Consider the following 24,516-nt stretch of genomic DNA (forward strand, 5'->3'; position numbering starts at 1 on the left):
GGACACTAATGCATCAGAAACTTGCGAATTACTGTGCGCACAAGAAATACATAGTAAATAAGGAACAAAATAACTCCTAACAATTGATCATGGGAAGAAGTTAAATTAGAATGTGAAAGAAAGACTTAATAAATGTAAACATTTAAATCTTAGTAGAAACTTTCTTCACTTTGCTGTGCAAGAGAACACTGCTTTGCTATATTTAAAATGGCTTTTTTAAAAGAGATTTATGTATTTGGTAAATGTTTGTAGTCAACAGTTCACAAAGAAGCTGTTCACGGTTTAATGCTGATAAGCCGTTTGGCGGCACAAGCTGGACTTTGTTGCCATCCTTGAGACGAATCTTTTAAGAAAAAAATAAGTTAATCTCAATTTTTTTCCCTGAATGTGTTGTTTTTTCTTCAATATACAATAAATATTCTAGTGAACTTTTTATCAAATGGTTAAGAAAATGCTAGAGGTTGTTGTAAAATATTTGTATCCTGCATTCACTAAAGTAAAGATACTGGCTTTTACTGTGTACTCCAGCCTCTCTCGTGTTTGCAGAGCGAGTCTTCCGCTGTGGCACACCTTTGCCCCCCTCGCCGGCTACCCGATTCAGTTCTGAAGCATTGGTTTTAACCTGCAGCAATGATTCTTTTAATCAATATGGATTTTGGGGGGATACATATACCTGTTACTACTTCAAATTACAAACGGATGCCCTGTAAGAACCTTCAGAAGCTTGCAGGAAGACCTGGGTGAATTCTGACTGGTGAACTGAAGGCAAGCCCTTCCTTCCCTCCTCCTCCTCCTCCTCCTTCTGCCATTGCTCCTGTCCCTTGCTGCAGGTGCTGCCCTGAGCCAGGCAGGCAGGGTGCTGCTGGGAAGCTGGTGGGGCAGCTGCAGGCAGAGTTGCAGGGTGCAGCACTGCCCTGTTCCCCTCACTGCCCTGCCTGGCTGGCTGCAGTTCTGCATTGTGAAACGAGCCATAAGGAAATGGCATCACCCCACAGGCTCCCTGCAGCTGGAGGGGGCTCTGTGAAACAAACAGCTTTTGCAAAAGAAAAAACCTGGCAGAGAAAGGTGTTCCGAATTCTTACTTTTTCTAGGGTCAGGTGGAGATGCTGCAAGGCGCTTGTCTGTCCAAGGAACACGCTCAGCTGTGCAACACAGCATAGGCTAGTAGTGGAGACAACAAAAAGCACAAGCTGCCTGGGGTGGGTAGTGCCCCTTGTGCTTTTATTTCATTTTTCTTTCTTTGAAAATGTAATAATTCTTCCCCCCGCCCCCACCCCTGCACAAAGAAAGATACATTTTCTTCACAGAAGAAAAATACAAGTTGGGGGTTTTTTTCAGTAGAAGATAGAGTCCTTGTTTACAAAATTAGGTTCCCTTAGGCTTTCCTGAATACTTTGTTTTAAGGGCTGCAGGAAACACAGGTTATCATTGTAACATCCCAGGGTTCTGCTTGCTTGGTGTGGTGTTCCTCAGGTTGCTGGGAGGCCTCAGTCCTGCCTCCCCCCCCACCCCCTGACGCAGATGCTGTCAGGCTGCTCTTCCTCAGGGAGAAGCAGATCATGCCTGTACACCACAGCTCTTGCCCAGCTTCGCCTTCCCTCATAGAGCTGTAAGCAGCACTAAACCTTTAAAAAAAAAACAAACCAAAACCCACAACCCATAACAAAAACCAAAGCAGCAACTCATGAGTTCCCCTGCTGTGACGCCTTGCCATGGCAGGGTCAGCACCAGTCTGGCCTTGCAAAGGCTGCTGCCCCTGCTCCTACTCCAGCAGCTCTTGGTGGCAGCCGTGTCCACTGGTGAAAAGGCTCAGGCCAGGCTGCTGTCCCACCAACAGCTTAATGGAACCGATCCTGGGGCAAGGCAGGAGGGGAAGCCAAACAACAGCTTTTTCCACCCACCCACCAGCCCTGTGCCCCTCACCCTCAGCAATGACTGCAGCTGCCAGCTCAGCAGCAGGAGACCAGCCAAGCCCTGCACCAGTGGCCCAGGAAAGGGCCAGGACCCTTCCTGAAACAGAGCCAGCTGCTTACATCATACATCACCTCATCCCAGGCCAGGTTTCATGCAACTGCACTGCAAAATACCTCAGGGTTTGGTTCTAGGAGAGCATTTACCTCTGTGCACTGCCCCTGAATTTGCTGAATTAAAGTTTTGAGGCCAATTCTTCCCTGCAGCAAAGCTCCCCAAAGCCTCATTTCCTGGTCACTTCTAGCATGTAGTTTTTACTGATTTGTCCTAAACAGCACCAACCTAAGGCTTACCTACATCTCGGGACACCACCAGCAGTCTCCAAAGTGTCATTGTTTTTTCCTACCCACGCAGAAGCTTTTCCATGCAAATGTCAGCAGTTCACAGAAACCCTTAACAATCAGCAGCTTCACAGTCCCCATCCTACAAAGGATTTACACTTCCTTCTGTGACTGTCTAAGGTAACGCAGGGCTTTCCTCCCATATGTGGCAAATGAAATGGCAATGCTCGCTCACGTGAAGACTACACACAAGGACACTCAAGTCCATGACTGAAATGGGGTGTTTGAGGTGCGCCATTATGGATTATCTTTTTTAAAAAAAAAAAAAAAAAAAAAAGTAATACTGGCTAGACCTCCCCCCCAACAAACGAGCCTTTGAGCAGCATGTACTACGTACCACAGGCCTAATGCTACGCTCACGTCCTCCTCCAATACTCTTTGGCCACCTGCAGTCATGCTGAAGTACTGGCTCTGGACAAGCAGTAAGTACCCTGGCAACAGCAAGGATTCTGCAATGAGCTCCACCTGCAGAGACACTGGATTTCAAGAGAAGTCTCTAATGGATTTCATCAAGGGGAAGAGAAGAGATCTGGGCTCACCCTTCCCAGCAGTGGGCTTGAAGCATCCTAATAAACACAGCTTAAACATTTGCTCAAAAGGATAAAAAGCTGAGGTGCTGTCATTGTCCTTGTGCCATGGCACCCCCAGCTTAACATGCTAGAAGTCATCATTTTAAGGTTAAGTATGCCAAAACCACCATGGTGTGCAAGAGATAAAAAATGACAGTTCAGAGAAATAGAAGAGTCCCCGCTTCTACTCTAAGCAAAAAGTGTTTTCTTAAAATGCAAACCCCCAACTTTCCAATCACCACATTAATACTGCACTCTTTATCTCAGCAGCAAAGGATTCACTTCTTAGAGAAGGCATTAAGAAATACCTGAAGCAACCAAGATGAGTAAATTGCTACAAAATACTTTCTCTCAACAGAGTTCATGAGTGTTAAGCCAGCTGCCTGATGATCTATCTTTACAAGCAACAAAGCATCCTCATTTTTCCATAAAAATCGCATCACCTCACTTTCAGTCAAGTTCAGGATTACAATATCAGCTACTTAAAAAAATAAAAATAATCTGTATTGTTATCCCCCTGAACACACTTGAGGCAGAGTCACTGATGTACAGGCTCCTGCACCGGGAGGAGAGGCTGTATTTGGCTTTCTCTCCCCCTTAGGATTTTTTTTGTACAACTGAGCTTTGTGGCAATTTCCTTTCCAATCCATGTGTTGAAATATTTGAGGTTAGTGTTGTGTTAGATGTATGGGCCACTAGGCCTTGTGCTTTAAAATAGATGATATAAAATACTGGCAGGACAATTCCTATCAGAAGCATAATGAAAACTGCATTCCACCACTGGATTCCACAGTCCGCACCATTACTAGTCTCCTGCTTCCCTGACTCAGGCAGCGGCCTCTCCAGTGCTTCCATGCCATACTCTGCATTTAGCTGGACCTCCACCTGCACCGCATCCTGAATGCTCTTGTCAATCCCCTTGAAGTAGTCACTTAGGTGTCTGCCATCAGCAGAGCTGCTCGCACCTTCATCAGGCTCCGGTAAATCTACAAGCGTCAGGCCGGTCTGGGAGGGCACAGTTGAGAGTGGCCTTAGTTCTCTGCCCTTCTCTGTTAAGAGCCCGTGGGTCTTCACAGGGATCTTGATGGACTTCAGTGCATACAAGTCCTGGTCCTGGATGAAGTTGTTGACACGTTTGATATCTGCAACCTACAGAATCCAAAAGGGACACGAATATTAGTGTAGGACAACCCAGTACTGAAGCAGGAAGTAGCTACAAAACTAGTGTGCAAGCAGTGGTCAGAAAATAAAAGCAAACCCTGGCTACAAATGGCTTAGTGTTCTGCAGAGACTTCCCAGCTGTTCCAGGGACACTCCAGGTCCTGCAGGATAGAAAGTCCCCTATTAAACCAGTCTGTCTATTAAAACTCCTTTAGTGCTCTTGTATCTCTCATATGCTGTATTTTGCTTAATACTGTTTTTCCTTCCTTTTGCTTTCTTTAGACCCTTCTCTCACTTACTTTCTAATCCAAGTTAAGGCAAGCAGAGTCTTTGTAACAGATCCTTTTAAAAAGTTTTCATACCTTAAACAATGCATGAGTGTTTAAGGTGAGATGACAACATCAGTATGAGCAGGCAAAACCCTCCCTCTGCTCAGAAAGTGATTTCAGAGTGAACAGAGCTCCATCTTTGGAGCATACCACAGTTGTGAAAGCAATATCACAGCCTGGAAGAGAGCAGGCGAGCATCTCCCACATAGACATGGGCATCCTTTGCTCATGTTCCCAAGCACCACCCCTCTTCTGCACGACTACAGCTCCATACAGCTCATTTCTCCACAGTTGGTAAATGCTCCTGCTGAAGGTATGCTTGAGGCAATAATCTCTGTGCATCCATGACCACGTCTGGTCGTTTGTGTGTAGGGTTCCCATCTGTAACTGGTATTCCCACCCAGCTTGGTGATGCAAATAGCAGTAAGAAGAGCAAGAAAGAACAAACCATACATACAGCCTAAGTCACAAGGATAGCCAGTATCAAAGAAAAGACAAAGGCAAGACAGCATTTCTTCACTTAATGTTAAATAAAGAGAAGAGAGCTTAATACAGTGTCCACTCACAACCACCTAATAAGTACATGAACTTCTCAGTTGCCCTAAATCCTCTGTCAAAGAAAACAAACAGAACTGTCAATGTGTGCGTGGAGCTCTCCAAAGCAGCCAAGGAGATATAAAAGAACCTCAAGGGAAAGGTTGGAGGATGCAAACCAAAAAAAGCAGCAAGACCCCAAACCACAGAGAAAGGCAACACGAACAGGTTAACCACCCCCAATACATCATACAGAAGAGACACAGTACGAGGACTGCACTTTCAGAGAAAGTTTGATTTGTTCTTTTAGAAATCTAGTAATTCACTGTATGAACAGCATTCACTGCACCCTCACAAGCTTGAAGCTGCCAAAGAAACTGAGGAACTAAAACCAAGAAAGCACTTCCTAAGCAAATGTGCCAGTGCCATCAGCGCCAAAATCATTGACAGCTCAGGGCAAAGACCTCCTTTTAAAAGACAACACACGAATACACTAGAAGGGAGCTCAAACATCTCCTTTGCCGTTGCAAAAATGTTCAGGGATATCTGCAGGCTATGCTGCTGCCAGCTGGCTGCCAGAGGCAGGGAGGTACCACCCCCAGCAGCGAAGGAGGTGCCAACGGGAAGGCAGTCCTCCCTTCCCTGCGGGGAGGCCCCACAGGTTGGAGGGCCATGCAGCGGACCACAGGAGAGAGGAGCGGCAGCAGCTCTGCCTGCGGAGCTGCCTCTCTCCGCGGATCATCCCTCCTGCCTGTACAGGCTGTCAGGGCACCATGCGTCGAGCCCATCTACCGTCCAGTCCCTGAAAGGCCAAAAAGCAAGACTCTGCTGAAAGGCAGAGAGGAGATAACGCCTGAATCTCACGCTTATTCTGCAAAGCTTGAGAAATCTGAAAATGGGAAGCTTAATCTAGATCCTAATCTGGTGCCCCTGAGGTGAAAGGAATCCTCAGTTGCTGGTTCAGACTCCTCGCAGCTTGCCCCAGCGTAACATCAGGACTTAAGCCCTGCAAAATTATGTAGTTATGAAATAACAATCATCTCACCCAAAGCCTCCTAACTGAGGTGATGCTTTAATTTTTGGTTTTGTTCCAATGAAAGCAAATTATTGGGACAGCAAATATCCCCTGCAGTGTCTGCAATCACACACTGCAATGTTGTGCTAAGGCTCTAGAAACAGAAAGTGGAGCAGCACTCAGGCAGAAACAACAAACAAAGCTGATGGGAAGCCTGCAAGAGCACTCGGCTGCACAAGCCTTTTAGGCTTATTTTCTGTACTCATTTTTTTTGGCTGCAGCAAGCTCCTCTTGTCCCAGCTAAGAACAATGCCAAAAGCAGGCCAGGACTATAAATGGTCAAGAGTAAAAATGAGAATTTTGAAGTGCTTTGCATTTCTGCCACGTTATCTGTAGCACACACAAAGCTATTTGTTGCACTGTCTTAATACTCCCACCCCAAGCAGGCCCTCATGATTCTAAAACCAATTACAAGTTCTCATTGATTTCAAGAAGTTCATCCTGGATTTTTTTAAACACAGTCGCATATATTTGTGGCTACAAATCTTCCTCACTGATGTCCTGGTAGCCTTTCAGGAGCTGCTTAATTATGCAAGTAAAACAAAACACATGAAAATTGATCAGTGCCAGCCTGTAAACAGACAAATACACAATTCTCCAATAATAAGGATTTCTGTACCTCCTCAATTTAATTGGAGCAAGTCAAAAGTGCCCTTTCTGGAAGGAAGGGAAGCAGTGAGAAAGGTTTTTTTCCTGTGGGCAGAGAACACTGACTACCTGGTACCTCCCCACCAGCTTGGTTTCCCCACTGGACAAACCCAGCAGCCTTCAGCAGGGCAGGCAGGGTAGATCTACCTGCACCTGCTGGAGCTGAAAGGCTCCAGGAGCAGGGCAGCAGGGGAGGCAGATCAACAGTCATGGCAGGGATGGGACCGAGTCCTCCTGAGTTACAGTACAGGGGGCATGGCAGGTTTTTCCATGCCACAAAGCAGAAGAGTTGCTCAGAATCTTCCTCCTTTGAGTTCACCGAACTGCTGTGATTCTGCGTAAGTGGCAACAACAACGCAATTGCTGCTGCCTACAGATGAGCATATAGTCACAATTGCTGCAGCTCTGCAGTTCTCAGGCTCTACCGGTGCCAATCAAGGCCTATTCAAGTCCTACCAGACTCGCTTCTTCACACGCATCAGGCTCATCAGCAGAACCTAGAAGGGTTTCTTTTTTGTTTTGTTTTTGTTTCTAAGGGAATGGGAGGGGAGGAATTGTCGCAATTCCTCTAAACCCTCTTGCTTCAGCTGCACCACACAGCTGTTGTGTTGTTAAGCAAGACAGGCTGCAATAGTTTGGCAGCAGTTGAGCCAGTACTGTATCATTATCCTCATCCAGGTCACTGTCCAATTGTTCGCATCATGGAACTTTTTAATCACAGTCTAGCTCACAGATATACGAGGCTCTAAAAATACAGCTTTAACTGCTGAACAACGGGGTACATCTAATGTTCAGATCAGGTAATTAAACTTTTCAACAGTTTTTTCTATAAAGCGCTCTTCTTTTGAACAAAGAAAACGTATTTTGTAGTATGTTCCAACTCCAGAGAAAATGCACCATGCACATGCACTCTCTTCTGCCTGCAGATGGCTGAACGGCACACACTTCTGGGTACGACAGCCAACAATCAGAACCCACATGCACAGACAGCACCTGGACTCTGTGACCTGGACTTTGGCATCCCTCCTTCTCCAAACTGACCCGTGTTAGACTTAGACCTTCCTTGCAATATGTAAGCTTGTAACTTTCAAAAAATAAATGAAAAAAAAAAAAAACAACCACCAACCCCAAACTAAGACCCCATCAGAGTGGCATTTCCTTGTACTGTTCAGTTTGCTTCAAAAACTGTACGCTCCTTGAGAGCAGGGCTCTGATCCTCATTTCTGTACTCAGCTTCCTACTTTTTGCCCTCACTTAAATAACTAAGTACAAGTCACGACTGCTACACTGCACTTAGTCACCCAAATTAAACAGGAAAGCAGGTTATGCAGGGTGTGGGGTTGACAACATTTTCCTACGCTGTTAGCTGAAGAACTCTGTTTTTTTTTGTTTTCCATCTTTCTCCACCTGAGTTTTACCCAGATATTGACCATTCATGAAATACACAGGCAGGGCAAACACTTTTCAGTGTCAAAACTATTAGACAACAGCATGCCTTCCTGTAATTCTGGATACTAAGGTACATGTGCAATACCTCTAAAGTAATTAAAACCAAACAAACAGAGATAGCTCTTACTTTACAACCATACTGCAGGGCTAGCTTGTTAAGATTATCATCCTCTGTAATCTCTCGTTCAAGAAGTACCACATCTCCAACTCTGTCCCGAGAAGTGCTGCATCGCTGCTGTTCCTTGCCTCTTAGTCGCAATTCTGTAACATTGAGTTCCTCCTCTGATGACTCTTCCGAATCAGATCGGCCACTGGGAAACACATACACCTGCCTACCCGGGTAATTATGGATGGTGACAGGAGCCTGGAAGGATCTTGTCTGGCTCTCATTCAGCCTCATCTTTTATACCAGCACCTAGAACAAAAACCAGACATTTTGAATTTCCTTAATACCAGTATTTATGTCTTAGCATGTAACACTTGGGAGAATGGACAAAAGCGCACCACAGTTGCATATGTGCACACATGCCCAAAGCTTTCCTTCTACCCAGATCTTCTCAGGGGCAAATCCAAAAGATACCATTCTAACAACAATGACAAGAAATATCAGAAAGGTTAATGTACAGAAACTTCAACAATGGGTAGATTATTTTCAAACTGGTTTTTTTGTCTACCTGTGGACAAACCACTACATAATACTACTTTGCTACACACCTTAAATGCAACTTTCTGTAATTTCATTAAAAAAGCAGCAGAGTCACTTGATCCAAGTGTCTTTAATTATGGTAATAAAAAAAATCCATGGAACCACATCAGATGTCCTAGCAATACACAATAAAAACTGACCAAAATTATCCTTTATGTTACGTTTCCAGAAGTCCTTAATTCTCTACACTTTAAGAACCCACATTTTAATTTCATGGAAATTAATTTATTTTTTTTTTTTTAAATAAAGATAGCTCAAGCTACACTTAGCTTCAACCTGAATGACAAGGCCATTTTGTTGTATAAAGACAAGAACCTGCCTGAGCACTTTGTTTTAATTATTGCTAGGCCTACAGCGGCAAGTTACTAGGAAGCTACTTTCTTTTTTCCCGCCCCTCCCCCCCCTCCCCCCTTCAAAGAAGTAAGTTTTTTTTCCTTCGCGCAGGTAAGAAAACCGCACATTCTCACAGAACTCCATTGACCTTAATATCCTCAGTCTACCCATAAGGAATTCTTACGGTGAAACCACTACCATTTTATGGCATTTCATTAGCACCGAGCACGGCACCCACAGGCTGCAGGCAGGGTCACGGCTGCGCCAGCAGAGCTCCAAGATCTCACACACCCGGCGACCCGGGTGCCGGCACCACAGGGAGACAGGGGCCCGCCTCCCCGCCACCCTCCCCGCGGGACGGGCTCTCCGCTCCCGGCACCGCTGCGGGGCTCCCTCGGGCCCCGGGAAGCGGGAGCGGGGGGAGGGGGGGGTGGGGGGGGTCGGCGCGTCGCTCGCGCCAGCCCCGCGCGAGGGCCTCGCGCCGATCCCCTCAGCGGGGGCCCGATCCCCTCGGCGCCTCAGCGGGCCCCTCTCCCCTCACCGGGGACGGACACACACACACACACACACACACACCCCCACCCCCGATCCCCGCAGGGCCCGCCCCCCTCGGCGCCGGAGGGCCCCGGGCCCCTGACCCGCGGCGGGCGGGCGCTGCCCCTCTCCCCGCAGCCCCCGCTCCCCGAGGGGCGGCCGGGCCCTGCCCCGAGCCCCCGGCACTGACCCGCCGCTCGCCGGCCACCGGCCACTCGCACCAACTTGGCCCCGACTCTCGCCCAGCTCTCCTCCCATTGGCTAGCAGCGCCGGAAGGCGGGACCCTCAGCGCCGACTGGCCAATGGGCGGCGGGGAAGGGCGGCGCAGCGAGGTTGGTTGAGCGGTCAGCGCTGGAACCTGTTGGCCGGGAGGGCGGTCCCCACTTAAAGGGCCCGCGCCCCTCGCCCCAGTCCGGGCGAGAGCGGTGCCCGAGGCACTGGCAAGAGCGGGCAGAGAATATACATCTGTACAGCCCTACGTGCGGTATCATTGTGATAATATACATTGTACTGACTATGCACACAGTTCTAATAAAATTTCAGTTATCCCACGGTCAATACATTGATCATAGGCACGCTTATATCCCGCCTACAGCAAACTTGCCCTAATTTTGGGAACGGCGGGGCCCTGCTGGGAGGGTGGCGCGGTCAGTCCAGGCCTTGGACTGCCCTCCCTTGCTGGGCGAGGCTGGCGAGGGCGTGTGGACGCCGCTCCCTTCCAGCCGCGCCGCCCCACGGGCTCATGGCATTTGGCCGCAGCTGCGGCGAAGCCGGTGCTGGCAGAGAGGTCGGTGGGTCTGATGAGGTGTATTCTGCACTGGTATGTTTTCCTTGGCCCATCCTGCCTCGTGGCTTATGTTTAAAAAACAAGTTCAGGACAAATCTTTAACAAGTTCCACATGCAGAGCTTTTCTGGGCTGGGGCGGGGAGGAGAGGAGAAATATTTCCTCATAGCTGGTTGCAGGAATTAACCAGGCACCGCTCACCCCAAGGGCGAGCGTGAAGATCGCTTGCGAGGGACAGCCTCGGGGCTTTGCTCAGAAGCGTGAAGGGCTGCTGGATGCTCTTTACCCTAAAGGAGATGGACAAACCTACTTTTAAATTAAATTAAAGCTGAGCACGGTTGCTGACTATCCCTTTGCCTTCTCTCATGCAGTCTGGGTGCTGGAGGCAGGGAAGGCAAGAGGGGAGAGTATTTCCTCTCCAGCTCCTGCTACTACTAAGTTAGATGCAACACCAGCTGACAAATGTCACACACTGGAGAGGAAGGAAGGCTCCCCAAGCCTCAATGTTACTTTTTTTAAGGAACAGCCATTGCTTCCTCACCGCTCTTGCTTGCCCACACAGCTTTGTGGGGCTGAGTGATTTCAGGAGGGCTGGAAGGGCGGTGGGAGAGTAGCCAGGCAGGACTGTGGCTGAGCCCAGCTCCTCCGAGCAGCGAGCCATCATCCGAGCAGGTATTAGGATTTCCTTCTCTCCATCCCTGGGCCAGCTTGTCTCATGAGCAGAAGATTTTGGGGCTCGGCCAGCTTATGTACTCTTCTGACCCAACAGACGATGGATTTAGTGTGCTGGAGAGGGCTCTACAAGCCTGGGGACTAGATGAGACGTGCCAAAATGCCTTCGCTGAGACACTTGTAATCTCTCTGTGACAACTGGGGTTCAAAAGTTACAAGTAATAATCAGGCTTTGTCAAACAAATACAGGTTACTCAGGGTAACCTGCTCAATCCTGGAAAATACAACTGCTAAGGTGATCTGGAAATGCGGGGGAAACAACCAGACTTTGCTGGCAGAGCTAAGTCTGGGTTGGCTTACTTCTCCTTAACTGTCATTTACTGCTTCTTATTTTTCTAACTTTTAAAATATCATGAAGAATTATTCATTGATCTCATGGAAAGACACCAGGAAATGTAGATGGGAAATTGCTTCATCCTCCAGCTGAAAGATCCTTACAGAATCCTTGTGAAAAGGTGTTTTTCTGTTTTTCTCCCAACTGTTAGGATGAAACAGCTGTTAAGACTATCAAGCAAAAAAGCTTTTAATAGTTGGATTCAAAATCACTTCCCTTCTCGGATTTGTGTACACAAATCATAAACATGGAAGCACAGAAGTACTCAACTGGCGTCAACTGATTGCAAATAATTCAAGCTCATTTGTCCATTTGTACAGGCTGAGCTGGACATTTGCTTGCAGTCCTGTCCTGGAAGAAATGTGTGCAGTGTCCAGAGTACCATGCACAATGTAATGGGTAATCTATTACTGAGATTTAAACATCCCTGCACAGACAAATCTGCAGGTTTCTCTACTGTCTCTGATGCATACTGACCTCTTTTCTGTCTGTCCAGAAAGTCTTCCAGCAGTGCTAATGGAGAAAGAATTAAAGCCTGAGAACAAAACCCGCCAATTTAGTGCCTTTCAGGCCTTCATTATCAAGTGGAAAGGACAGAAGAAAGGCCCATTTCAGTTCTTTTTTTGCCTTCATAGGCACTTGAACTGTCAAGTTGCTTCCTGCCTTTTATGGGAAATTCAAACAGCTCAGGAATTTTTTTTTTTCTAACTGTCTGTGGAGGACTCTGCAGCAGATCATGGAAAGGTCCTTCACCTTTCTTACTTCCAGGAACCTGACATACAACTCTAGTGGTGCCTAAATAGGACCTTGATGAATCTCTGCAAATTCAGTTCAGGCAGGACACGGAGAAGCTCCCAGCCTGTTTTCTGGTGGTTCCTAGACCTACAGACATTACACAAACATAAAACACCCCAGCACTGTGGCAGCACTGTTTGCCTGTAGCAGCAGGACCCCAGTTACCTGCTGCTGTTGTGGTCCTGTGAAATGACTCTGCTCTCCCTCCCAGCAGTCTGCAATAAATCTATGCTGCAAAAGGATCACAGTCCCTTGTGAGAATTTACTGCTTTAAATATGTAGCGTTCTTGAGTTATAGGGCGTTACAAGATTCCTTTTATCTTGGCCTAAAATTCAAATGGCAGATGTGATATGTTTTACCAGGCCTGAGTAGGGAAATGACAGGGAATTAGTGACCATTCGCTGAGTGCAGCCCTGCCCCTTCTGCCCTCTGGGACCTTCAAACTATCATATTTTACCTTAAAATATTATAATTGTTCTCACTTCAGCAAGGAATCTGCCTCTAGCAGAGTGGGATAATTTCACTATTGGGTAATTAATCCAGCAAGGATTTATTACACTGAAAAAAAGCACCACGACTGGATGCCTTTCAAAATGTTTTAGATACCTATCTGCTTTTTCCAGGCTTTTTCAGTGTGAGCATCCTCCGCTAATCTTTCCATTTGCAATAGTTGAAATTCAGCCTTGTGTCATTTCCCAGCAGCTTTTGCTGACTCCCTGGCCTTTCTTGAGCCATTTCACTTCGCAGCAGAAGAGCTCAACTCTGCACCTCAGAACAGCTTATCCTTCCTGGTTCTCTGAGCTCGACTGCTGCCCACCTCATTTTGTGTAAGCCAGGTTTGTTCAAACCAAAGTAGAGAGATGAGGTGGCATGTGAGCAATCCACAGATACATCATTTCAGACCCTCAGCCAAGTGAACTGAGGGATGCGTCTGCTCAGTGGCTTTATTGCTGCCAATGTTACTGCTTCCCAGAGGCCTTGCCATGCTGAAGCTCAATTGATGCAAACTGTGGTCAGTATGAAGAATATGATAATGCTTAACAAGAAATAACTGTCTGTTTTGTAGGAGTGCTGATGTTGGCTCTGGGCCAATTGCATGGATGATGTCATCATTCCAAATAATTGGAAAAGTTTTGTTGTTAGCAGATGGATTGTGAGAGCTGCAAAGTCACAAACAAGTGAAGTCTGTCTCAGAGCTGAATGGTTCAGTCATTATACACATTCAACCAACATAAGGGTCATATGTCCCCTGCATTTCAGGAAGAAATCCTCCTACCTCTGACTTATGTCAATGTGGAGGGCAACAGAACTGAGAAAGTCTGCTCATGTTCGCTTAATCCAACGTAGCAATGTGTCCATGACGCTGGGCACCAGCCAGCATTCACATCGATGCAAGCTCCTTCCCAGGGAACATCAGAGTTAATTACTTCATGATAAAGAATCAAAGCTTTAATTAAGGTCTTGGCTGGGGCTTTCCAAAGACAGCATAATCTAGAATAGGGCTCTCCTCTTTTGTCCCTGAGATTCCTCTATGATCTTGCTCAGATCCGGAATTGCTGTTCTCTTCATCAGTTTGGTTTTGCCCCTCTTTTTTCAGGCTCACTTCAGAAGTGTCGCAAGTGTCAGACACGTATTCCTTGTGTCTCTCTTTGCTTCTCTTTAAGCAGCCTTCTAAGCTCTGCAGTAAAATCTATTATTTGGATTTCCGATCACTCAGCGATAGTCTGCTTTCCACCCTTGGGAAACTAATAACTTAACTTGCAAATCGCAGAAAGCAGCTCCAGTCTCTCTTGCACTGGTATTCAATGAAGTCGCATGCCCAGAGATGGGCCATTTCACACGTCCATGCACACGTTGCTCATCGGTGCTAACTGATGCTCAGGCTACAGCTGCTCAGGCTGGCATCTGATGGCTTCCAACTGTTCAGGACTAGTCGGAGTAAAAATTGCAATTAATAAATCACCAGGACCATCATTAATTGTGACTTGATCCATAATTTGGGATTAATAAAAGCAAGACAGAGTGAAATCATTCACCCGTTTCCTTTGCCATCTTGGCTATTAACAATAAAAAAGTAGAATATACAACCAATAAAAGAGGAAGGAGGGGAGCCTCACAAGTACTGAACTACCATCCTAACACTATGTACAGCACGAGTTAAAGAAATACTTTTTGAGCATCTGCCTCTTAATATCAACCAATTACTCCTGTTTAGCATATACAGGGGAAGGCTCCTATACAGCACTGTGAGGCAGCAGGAATCTGCTGATCGTTCTAATATTGCTGAATTATTAAAAAAATAAAAACAACAACAACAAACAACAGAAAAGATGAGTATTCCTTTCTATCTTTATTTCATTGTTTCCTAGTGGGAGACTTGGAAGGCAGCTGTAGCAAACCACACCGGCGTTCAGGACATGGCATTATAGAAATTGTGATGCCTCTATTGCAAGTAATTTATAAATGCTGGGCTTTGCTCTAGTTTTGGACTAATGTAGCATAACCAATTTCAGTGAAGTTGTCCCCTGTGCTAAGGCAGAAGTATGAGCCAAATACAACAAAGTAATACTCTCCCTGGTGTCCGGAGTGACTAGGCTTATGTGGGTACTGTATGTACATTTGACTGAATTATATATATACACAGCAGTAAGTTTAAGAGGTTGATGCAGTAGGCACACAACGTGGGGAAGAAAACCTCAGTTAAATTAAATCAATTATAGGTATATATTTAGTATAGTTAATTGAGCTATGGAGGTTAATCTTGAGTGCACGTTTGTAGCATCGGGTTACACCTTGCCTCTTTTAATGGTTTCTCCTGTTGGAAGAGCTTGTCTCCCTCAGCAGGTTCCAAGCTTAGCCATGGGCAACTCCGCATAGGAGCGCTACTCCTGTCATTGACTGCCCTGGAACTTGACACTCTCAGGAACAAGCTGATGGTTTATGTATGTGGTCGCATCTGGAAAGAAGCACAAAGCCTGTGTCTGTGCTGCTGCGCAGGAGCAGCCCTATGACCGGGCTGACAGCCAGCTTCACACCTTATCTGCAGGGGCATCCCTGGCTCAGGGGTGACCCAACCTGCATACAGCCTACACCTTCCTTATTCAAGGGTACACCCAGCAGCAATGTGACACCCAACCCAGCAGCCCCCACCCAGCCCAGCCCTCCAAATGGGGGCAGCATGTGGCAGACACTGTGGCCTGTGCCTCTCCTCAGGTAGGACCCTGCTGTTGCCAGCAATGAGAAGAGGGATTCGTCATCCCTCCGAGTCAGGGTGTGAGGTGCTGGGTACCCTGTACCTCTGACTTCTTCCAGGGCAGAAGCACAGCTCTTGCCTCCACCCTCACAAGCTTTTTCTCCTGTTTGTAACATAGCAGGTGTTATAATAAAGACCCAGCTTCATCATTCATCTCCAGCTCAGACATCATATTACTCCCACCTACAACGACTACATTTGCAACTCTCTCACGTGACTCTTAGGAATAAGACTTTTATCTTGGGAACCAGAATGCAGATCTAAACAGCACTGCTGTCTCCTGGAGGAGATAACGTGTCTTTGCTCAGAGACCTAGTTCTGTGCTTGCTCTCTATCACGCAGCACCATTTGGCAGGGGCTGCCTGGTTTATGTGAGAGCAGACGCTGAATTACTTCAGAAAAACAGAGACTTATTCTTTATATAAAAACAAATGACTAATTAAAAGTGGTTTTAATTTTGTAGTTCATATTTTCTTGGGATTGTGCCAAATTCTGGAGTCCATACTCCACACCCTGTCCTTCTGGAGGAATTTGGCTAGGGAAAGCACTGTAAGATTTGTTCCCTTTCCTCTCCCTTACTCTTCAAATCCCTCCCCCTCGCTTCTCCCTTCCTGCAACTGGTAAATTGTGAAGAACAGGAATGTTCCTGGGAAGAAACCCAGGCAGAATCGCATTCAGAACAAGTCAAAGATTTCTTACATAGCTGAAGCATGTGTTTGCAATCCCCAATTGCCGGAGCACGTAAGCCCTGCCAGCGTGTGTTGTTCCCTTCAGATGTTCTCAGAGAGCTCTAGGCAGTGTCCAGGGTAGTCTGTGGACAATCTTTAGCTGAGGCATTGCTCCTTGGCCCACCTGTTAATGGTGCCAGGGCCAAAAAGGCTCTCGATGAAAGGACGGCAAACAGCCAAGCCTACCTTTCCAAGAAGCTGTGTTAGTGGTGGTCAGAACCACTGGTCTACATGACCCCCCTGAGCCACAAACTGGCTCCATTTGGGCCAGTGAGAGTTTGGCTGCTGCTACCAACCTATCACCCCCAGGCTTCAGGCAGCTTCTGGGATTGATGCTCTCTACAATAATTAGCATGTGCAGCCCTGACAAGTACTGCTCAACAGAGAAGGACAAAACCATGAGATCCCTAATGGATGTCCAAAAGGTAAATTATGACTGTTGGGAAGCAGCAGATAGGTAGCCAGTAACTACAGCCTGTTCTCCCTTCTGCTTGAGAGGTGCCACTGATCCAGAAGGAATGTAACTCTTCCAAGAGGTGCCATTTAATGGTTCAAAACTGGAACCTGACAGGGCCAAGAAGGATGGCAGTGGGGAGCTGAGACACTGGTTGGAAAAACACAGCTTCAATGAATTTGCGAGGAAGATTTTGTCCTTGGCACCATGCGGAGCACTGTATATTACAGGAGCACAAATTGAGACCTTGCTCAAACTGGTGCTGATACTGGGGAAAGGCAGGTTGATGAAAGCATCAATTGTCTTTTCAATGACCTTATCATGTGAGCTCAGCCTGCCAAGAGCTGTCTCTCGCTCTGCGCTCCTCGTGGTCTGAGCCAACAAGCCTGAACACGCTGTGCTGATATCTGATATCATTCAGCATTGCGTGGCAGTCTCAGTGTTGCACATGCATCCTTTCAGAATGGGATGATGACATCTCTGTGCTTTGCTGTGTATTGCATGCCTCCATGCTGTCTCCAGCTTGTCTCACTTCCAAACATGTCCAATCTAACTTTTCAGTTTTTTGAATATAAGGTGCCCCAGGGAAGGCCCTGAGCTTGCGGGAGGAACAGAAGAAACAGAAGAATCTTCCAAAGCAAGACCTTTGACCTCAGTAGCTGAGAGTCTGTACTGTGCTTAGCCTGGCTCTCCTTCATGCTTGCCAATAGGGTTCCCACGTCTTTACTGGTGTGTGGCAACAATAATGAACAAGTAACACGTGGGGGCAGCAGGACGCTTTGCTTTCTTGTCCATCTGTGGTTTTAGCATCCTTGCAAGGGTCTTGCAGAACTGAGGTGCTCCAAGATTTGAGGGTCGCTGTGCTGGGCACAAGCCCAGAGTGACAGCTACAGCTGATCAAACTATGGGAAAAGCATGTCGTAGGAGAGAGGGGCTTTATGGCCTCATGGGACAGGATGTCAGCACTGAAACCTGTGCTTTCGTCATTGCATCTGGTCCTTCTCAAGTTCCTGCAGTCCCAGCCTAAGCAGTTCTGCACTCATGTTACAAAGCACATTAAACCAGCAGACAGTTACAGCATTGTCTGCAATGGCAAATACGTCTGGAGTGAAAATCCCAGGTCTCAGTTCAGATCCCACTGCATCCCACTGGACAAGCCTTGCTGAGCTTGTTGCACTACAGGCAGGATGGAGCCCAGCATGTCCCTTTCAGCGAGGTGAAATGAAAAAATGATGCTCTCATCTGACTGCACTGTGAAGAAAGATGCAGGGTTCATCTGATACCATTTATTCTCTTGGAGACTCTGAATGTTCAGGTAATGGGAAAACGCCTTGATCTTGGCTGTGAAGGTCTTAAAAGCCAAGTTTTCAGAGTAGGAACATTTCAGTCAGGGAAGTAGCCACAATTTACATAGTAAGGCTCTGGGTTTTTCTGGCAGGGCTATTCCTGGAACAGGGTGTCTTTTTTCCTGCTCTGGGTGAGCAGAACTTCAGGAGTTGCTTATGCACCTGATATTTGTCTGATTGCTCACATCAGTGCTCCCCATTGTGTGAGTAATGTGGCGTCTGAGTGTTATTGGCCCAAGCTGATGCTGAAAATGGCAAGAAATAAAAAATCCAGCAAGAGCCAGCCCAGTCACCAGAAATTATGATGGATTAATTATAATAAGGGTTGGGAAACAAAACAGCCCTATGCTCCATCGGTAATTTAAAAAAAAAAATAAAAAATAAAAAATCAGATAAATGCCCAGTTAGGAAAAGCATTTTCTGTAGCTGAGGCTGCTACTTTAATTGGAAAGTGCTGTTAACACAACTGCCTGACCAAGGCGAGTGCAATAGCACAGCAGGGCTGTTGCAGATATGCAAGTAAACAGCTGAATTGCATCTCTCAGCTTCAATCCGCAAATTTCTGAAGCCAAAAGAACAGCTTTAAATTTAAAACTTCTGTTGGAGCTCATGCTTCAGTTGGGCTATGTGCCAGGACATGCAAAGACTTAGGGCATTAAGAGTCTCATGTAGATGAAAAGACAGTGGGGAGTCATTTGAGTTGGCTAGTAATGTACTAAGCTATAGCAGGATCTGCCTTCATTCCCTTTAAACCAACTTGTGGGAAGGAAAGTTGGGAAAACTGACATTTTATCACTTGTAATTGTTACAGCAAAAACTAAGGCTAAGCATGGCCCTGATAGAACTCCTCTGTCCTGCACACAGCCCAACAGAGGGGTCCCAGCCCCAAGCTGGCTCTGCCCTTCCAGCAATTGGGCTGTGAAGTAGCCCCTGAAAATGCCCGAAACCACAGACTGACTACCATTTTAAGCACATATGAGCTGCTCAGTTGGTTGTTGCTTTCTATTCACTTCAAACCATAATCTCAGGCAACCTTTAACCACAGAGTAACAGGACAGGTTTGTGTTTACCCTTGTTCTTCCAAGGAGCTCAAAGTGCTTCACAAAGCTGCAGCCAAGCAATGCTACAGTGGTACCTCTGCTATTGCACAGTGGTTCCCTGAGCTACAGGGAAGTAAACGGATTTACCCACGGCTGCACAACATGTTAGTATGTCAGCACAACGCAAATCCCAGCTTTCTGGGAAGCTGGGGCGAGCGTGCATTAAGCAATGAAAGATGTGTCTGGCTGTCAATAAAGACTTAGAAAAGCTGCAATTGGAAACTGTACAGCAACAAAGTGACACAAACATTAGCAGCATGACCACCAGGTACCAAACAAAGCACAGCTAACCAAACCAATTTCTTGTAAGGAAAAGGAAGAAGAGCAGAACAATGTATTTTACTATGTGGGCTGTGTCCCTGCTGGTTAATGCTGCAGCTCCCTGTGCAGGCAGGCCTTAGATGGACAGGCTGAGAATAATTACGAGGAGTCTATGCAATCCTTTGCTGGGACTCTTCGCTGCCAGAAGCTGCTTTACAATATTCTTAGCCGTTTCCCTAAGTATCCAACAGATTGGACAAAATTAAAGAAACATGGGTCTTGGGCTCCAAGGCTACTGGGAAGTCACTAATCGGGCTCCCAGCTGAGCTGAATGCAAGGAAGAACATTGTTAGCAATAAACACAGACAAATCTTCTCTAATTGGAGCCATGGAATGGGTATGTGCTTCTGGGGAAGCCTTCACCTTCCTTCTGGACCACGTTCCCTATGAGGAGCAGGGTGCCAGTTGTCAGTGGGGGCTTTTATCATAGTGCCAGGGATGTTCTCAGATGATAGGAGAAAAAAAAGACACACCAAAAGCTTCATAAGCAGAAAAATCCCACTCATAGCCCTTGTTCTGGCATAGGGTACTGGTCCAAAGGGGGAGGGCAGTGTTTCCACTTGTTTTGAGGCTAGCACTAGGAAAGTCTCCTAAAAGCCGAAGGCCAAATGCTGATCTTTCTCTTCAAGAAACAGTCCCAGGGAATGGGCCAAAGACAAAGCAATTGCCAGCTGCAAGCACAGCTCACATCTCATGTACAAGAGAAAGGCCCCATCCTGCAGCCATGCCTGCATACACCTCACTCTGCACAAGCAAGCAGCCCTCTGTACAGAGCTGAGCTGTGAGCTAAGGACTCTCCTGCCGTCAATCTCCAGCCCAGGCACAGTGCCCAGGCAGCCAGGAGACCAGGATGAAGGGCTCGAGGTGAGCTCGAGAGCCGACCCTTCATGGCTGCAGGAGCCCTCGCCCTTTGCATGCCCGCACAGCTGGTGGGCAGGCAGCCTGGGGACCTGTGGAGGTGGGGGCCGGGCTCACGGGCCCACAGTCCAGTCTCACCATGTAGACATCAACCTTGCAGGAAAGACTTTGTAGGTCCAAGGCCTGGATGCAAGAAGGGAGATTCACCATGGTCTCCTCCATGAGAACTTGGCTCCGGGGTCATGCCCATGAGAAGACTGTCAACATGGCATGTGGGTGCATGGGAGAATGTTGGCCATGATGCTTGGCCTTTAAATCTGCCAGGATCCTGGGGAAGCCATGCCAGGACCCTGTGCTGCCTCTTGGAGTGCTAAAATCAGAACAAATACAAAAGGAAAAAAAAAAAGAAGGAGGAAGATGAACTATTAGGAGAATTAAAGTGACAAATGAGCAGATGAAAGGTAAAGTGTCATCTTTCTTTTGTGCTCACAGGTGGGACTTTACCAGCAACAGAATGAATACTACAGAGAACCAGGCAGCAGTGGATCAGATACCACCCCCCCACTCCTTCCTTAAAATTCAAAACACACAAATGCTGAGGTCCTGCTAAAAGCAAAGCACTGTCCCCTCATCTCATCCTTATGTGTAACCCAGAGCCTGTGGATAGCAGCTACAGTGAATTAACATGAGTAAAAGTAGCTGGACTGAATTTGCTAACAGAGAAAAAAATTACAGGCATGTTGTTAAGAAAGAATGAGCACTAATTCTCTGTGTTTATTCTAATTCATTTTGATTGATTGTGCTTGCCCTAGAAAACATGAAAGCTGGTGGGGAACATATTAGCAAACAGAATAGAAGAGCAACAAGTTGATAGTTTAGAGTTCATGCAAACATGGTGCCAGTCACTGAACCAGAAAATAAAAAGTTGGGTCAGAGGCAGTCACTAAGTTGAGAAAGGATCTACTGATAAGATACTCTTGGGGAACAATCTCAGAATGATGTGAAAGATAGATGGGAAATGGTGCTGCAGAACTAGGCTAAGCCATCAGGAGATAATACTGCATCATTTGGGTTTTTTCTTTGCTTTCCTCCTCATTCTTCCCCATTTATTACTAGAAGAAAGAGTATTTTTGCCTGTAAAAATCTTTGTGCCTAAAGAGGTAACACTGGTGTGCACTCCTGCACAGTGCTGAACTTCTGGGTTCAGCTTTGCTGAAGCTTTGCTTCAACTTGCTGGAGAAAATCATAGTAAAACTATTAGCTATGGACCTCTATATGATCCATATTACCTCGACTTTAAGTGTCAACACTTACAAACTCCTTGCTTGTGGGAAAAAAATATTTCACAATGGTTTCCACTCACCAGAAAGCTGCTCTCTCCAGCTACTCTTCATGCCTTTTTTTATAGATGTGATGCGTTTACAGATGTTCCCAGAAAGGGGCAGTAGAGACCAAACCCACACGATTAATAGAAAGAGACGAAGAGACGTCCTGATCAGGGAGAAATATAAATAAAGAGTGAGAATTATTTGCAATGTTTCTTTTTCTTGGCATACAGAGGCTCCACCATGTGTCCATTCAAATAAAAACAACGGGATCTGTATAGGCCAAAATGGGGCTGCTTGTTATAACACAACAATCTCAATCTACTCTGAGATCCCTTCCTTCACCTGTTTTTTGGAGAAGGGCACTAATCCTGCCCAAACATGGATGCTGTGTGGGTTGCAAGAGCTAAAACAAGGGTGTGTAATGCCCTATATGCCTAATAATGCCCTAATGCACTATATAATGCACTATTTAACACTTATGTCACTACAGCAACATGGCAACCTTTGAGTTGGCTTAGTAGCAGGGGGAACAATAATAATTTGGGAAAGGTTTATTATCAGGCTTACGAGTACTTATACCACAGCTTGTCATTAACGCAATTTGGCTTCCACCTAACCTTGAAAGAGAGGAGACAAGAGAAAAAGGGGTGCTTATAATATCAAGATTCCCAACAGTTCATGTTGGTGTGAAGGTATGAAGCAGGGAAGCCCATCCCTGGACAACCTTTACAATCCCTTCAGACTCCCTTGAACCACTCAGAGTTAATTCTAGAGCTGATTCAAGCCACTGCCTGAAGCAAAAGGCAGTTATTTACTTGGAGCAAATCCTTTATGTTTTACTTCATTTAAGCCACCTATCCCAGCCCTGTGCTATTGCTTTATGCCATTTTCTTGCACTGTCTGTAATCCACAATGGAGGGGATGATTTAGCTGGTGGGGATGTCCAGGAGCTCTGGTTATGGAACAACACGACAGGCATAAACCATGCAGCCAGTCTCTTCCTCAAAGAGTTTCTGACCTAAGAATAAGATTTGAAAACATGAAAGCAAGCAGGGGGCAACGTGAGGTGTGAAACCAGCTATTTGCAGCAGAGGAGCTGAGGCACTAACAGCTTTATCAGGAAACCAAGAACCCTTTCTGGTTCTGCTCTCAGCATAGCTCTACACACCAGCAAACCTGGCTGCAGACTGAAATTTTGGCTTCCCCTGAAGCCAATGGCAAACATCCCACTGGCTTCAATGGGAGCAGGACTTCATGCCAGATCTCGTGCTTCCCATTCCTTTGCCGTAGCCGTGAGAGCAAGCTTCCCTTCCAAGGCTGTGTCTGCAGCTAGGGCCTTCAGGAGCAGAAGTATGGCTCTCCTTGCAACCTGAGAAGTATCAATGGGAAACAAAAGACTTCTTTTTAACAGAAGTGGTGATTGCCCTAGAGAACAACTTGCTCAGAGTTATGGGGCTCTCTGGAGTGCCATTTCTTTCTCTCTGAAATGTTTCCCTTAGTCTTTAACTGCCTATTTTCCCCTAGGCTTTAACTGCCCACAGGGTGCACAGCAGCTCAAGCACACAGCTTTTGGCTGTGAGGAAATCACTAGTGGGAGAAAAGGTATGAGCTGGGTTATGTAGCTAGCAACACTCACCTCTCCCAGTCTTAACATCCCTCATTCCATATCTGCTCACATAGCAGTACCTATACATAGTGTGCATACAGCAACACAGCAAACAGGCAGGAGAAGACTAAGTTGGCCCATTTCTGCTTTTATCATGACAGAGTTAATGCCTATTGGAGGAGGTAAAGAAAAGGATGCTGGAAGAGCTGTGTGCTGACCACACAGCGCTCTACGTTTGTTCTGGCACAAGCATCTCTCTGCTGAGATGAGCATCGTGAAATCTCCAAGCTATTTGTGAGGTGGCAAGGTCACAGCTCTCATTTCCTGCAAATCTTTGCTTTCCTTGGCAAAAATCAAGAATTTTGTTAGGGAAATCTTGGTGGGTGTTTTGTGATCAGTCAAGCACAGCAGATTACGTTACTGGAGGGTGTATACAGGACCTCCCATCTTCTAGACATACTAAAATGAGTCTGTTTGCTCCAGAAATTCAGGAGTCACCAGCATGGTGCTGACCACCTGTATTATTTCTTAGGCCATGCAGCATGTCTACTGGACAGATTGATGTCTGTACAGCTGACTGTTTGCATATCAATTCTAGAGGCAAAGGAAATTCTTCAAATCCCAGAGCACAAATGTGCACTGCTACAGAAAAGCAGGTGGAGATGTGCCAAGTTACAGCTCCTCAGTTGCTACCCCCGTGAAGAATGCCCTGCAAGGAAAACCGGAAAATATTTCATGAAAGAGTAAAGATAACACAAGGCTATCTGGCAAAGGGTAGAATTTAATATTAATGGCTTTCCTTTAGTCACTGTATTTCCTGTTCCTAACTTAACCCTCTAAAATCAGCAATGGTCAGAGAAGAGCTATAAATTTTTGCACATCTAAAAGGTCTTTCAGTGAAAGATCTCAGAGCACTTTGCAAATATTAGGGACTGCTGAGGGATGGCTAACCCCTGATGAGACTGCCCATGTAGCCAGTGGGCAGATGCTCCCTTGGCTGCAGAGGCCAAACACTGAAATTTGGCTTCTGCCCCACTCTGCAAGAACATCTTCCTTCTTTGTCTCCCAGTTCATCACAGGAATCCAGGAAACGAGATGAGCTGGGCTCCCCTTGAATCCATGCTCCAGATTCAGTGTGAAAAATGCCTTCCCCATGGACAGATGGGGAATAGATACACAGCAGTGATGTGACTGGTGTCATTTCAGCCCATCAGCCGCTTTAAG

The 24,516-nt window shown here is 46.4% G+C and overlaps 1 protein-coding gene across 6 annotated transcripts; it reads right to left on the minus strand.

Moving 5' to 3' along the window:
• Positions 1–633: 633 nt before the first annotated feature.
• On the minus strand, positions 634–9,891 carry LYSMD4 (LysM domain containing 4). Of its 6 annotated transcripts, none has more exons than XM_049811727.1 (4): positions 9,841–9,891; positions 8,205–8,492; positions 3,682–4,030; positions 634–2,777 (listed from the first exon to the last, which is right to left on the minus strand). In XM_049811727.1, exons 2-4 carry the CDS (start codon positions 8,475–8,477, stop codon positions 2,566–2,568), a joined length of 834 nt encoding a protein of 277 aa, XP_049667684.1. In that variant the 5' UTR covers positions 8,478–8,492; positions 9,841–9,891; the 3' UTR covers positions 634–2,565. The 6 variants fall into 6 exon arrangements, with proteins under 6 accessions (XP_049667684.1, XP_049667687.1, XP_049667686.1 ...); XM_049811730.1 differs by lacking the exon at positions 9,841–9,891 and adding an exon at positions 9,315–9,520; XM_049811729.1 differs by lacking the exon at positions 9,841–9,891 and adding an exon at positions 8,792–9,293.
• Positions 9,892–24,516: the final 14,625 nt, after the last annotated feature.

The sequence above is a fragment of the Accipiter gentilis genome, chromosome 10, assembly GCF_929443795.1.
Source record: "Accipiter gentilis chromosome 10, bAccGen1.1, whole genome shotgun sequence".
Taxonomy (NCBI): Eukaryota; Metazoa; Chordata; class Aves; order Accipitriformes; family Accipitridae; genus Astur; species Astur gentilis.

Excerpts from the sequence above, each read along its gene's own strand:
- LYSMD4 (XM_049811727.1), bottom strand. The coding sequence starts at position 8,477 with ATGAGGCTGAATGAGAGCCAGACAAGATCCTTCCAGGCTCCTGTCACC. Across the intron at positions 4,031-8,204 it reads CCCTGCAGTATGGTTGTAAA|GTTGCAGATATCAAACGTGT; the intron begins GTAAGAGCTATC and ends TGGATTCTGTAG. Across the intron at positions 2,778-3,681 it reads GAAGCAGGAGACTAGTAATG|GTGGAGCTCATTGCAGAATC; the intron begins GTGCGGACTGTG and ends GTGTCTCTGCAG.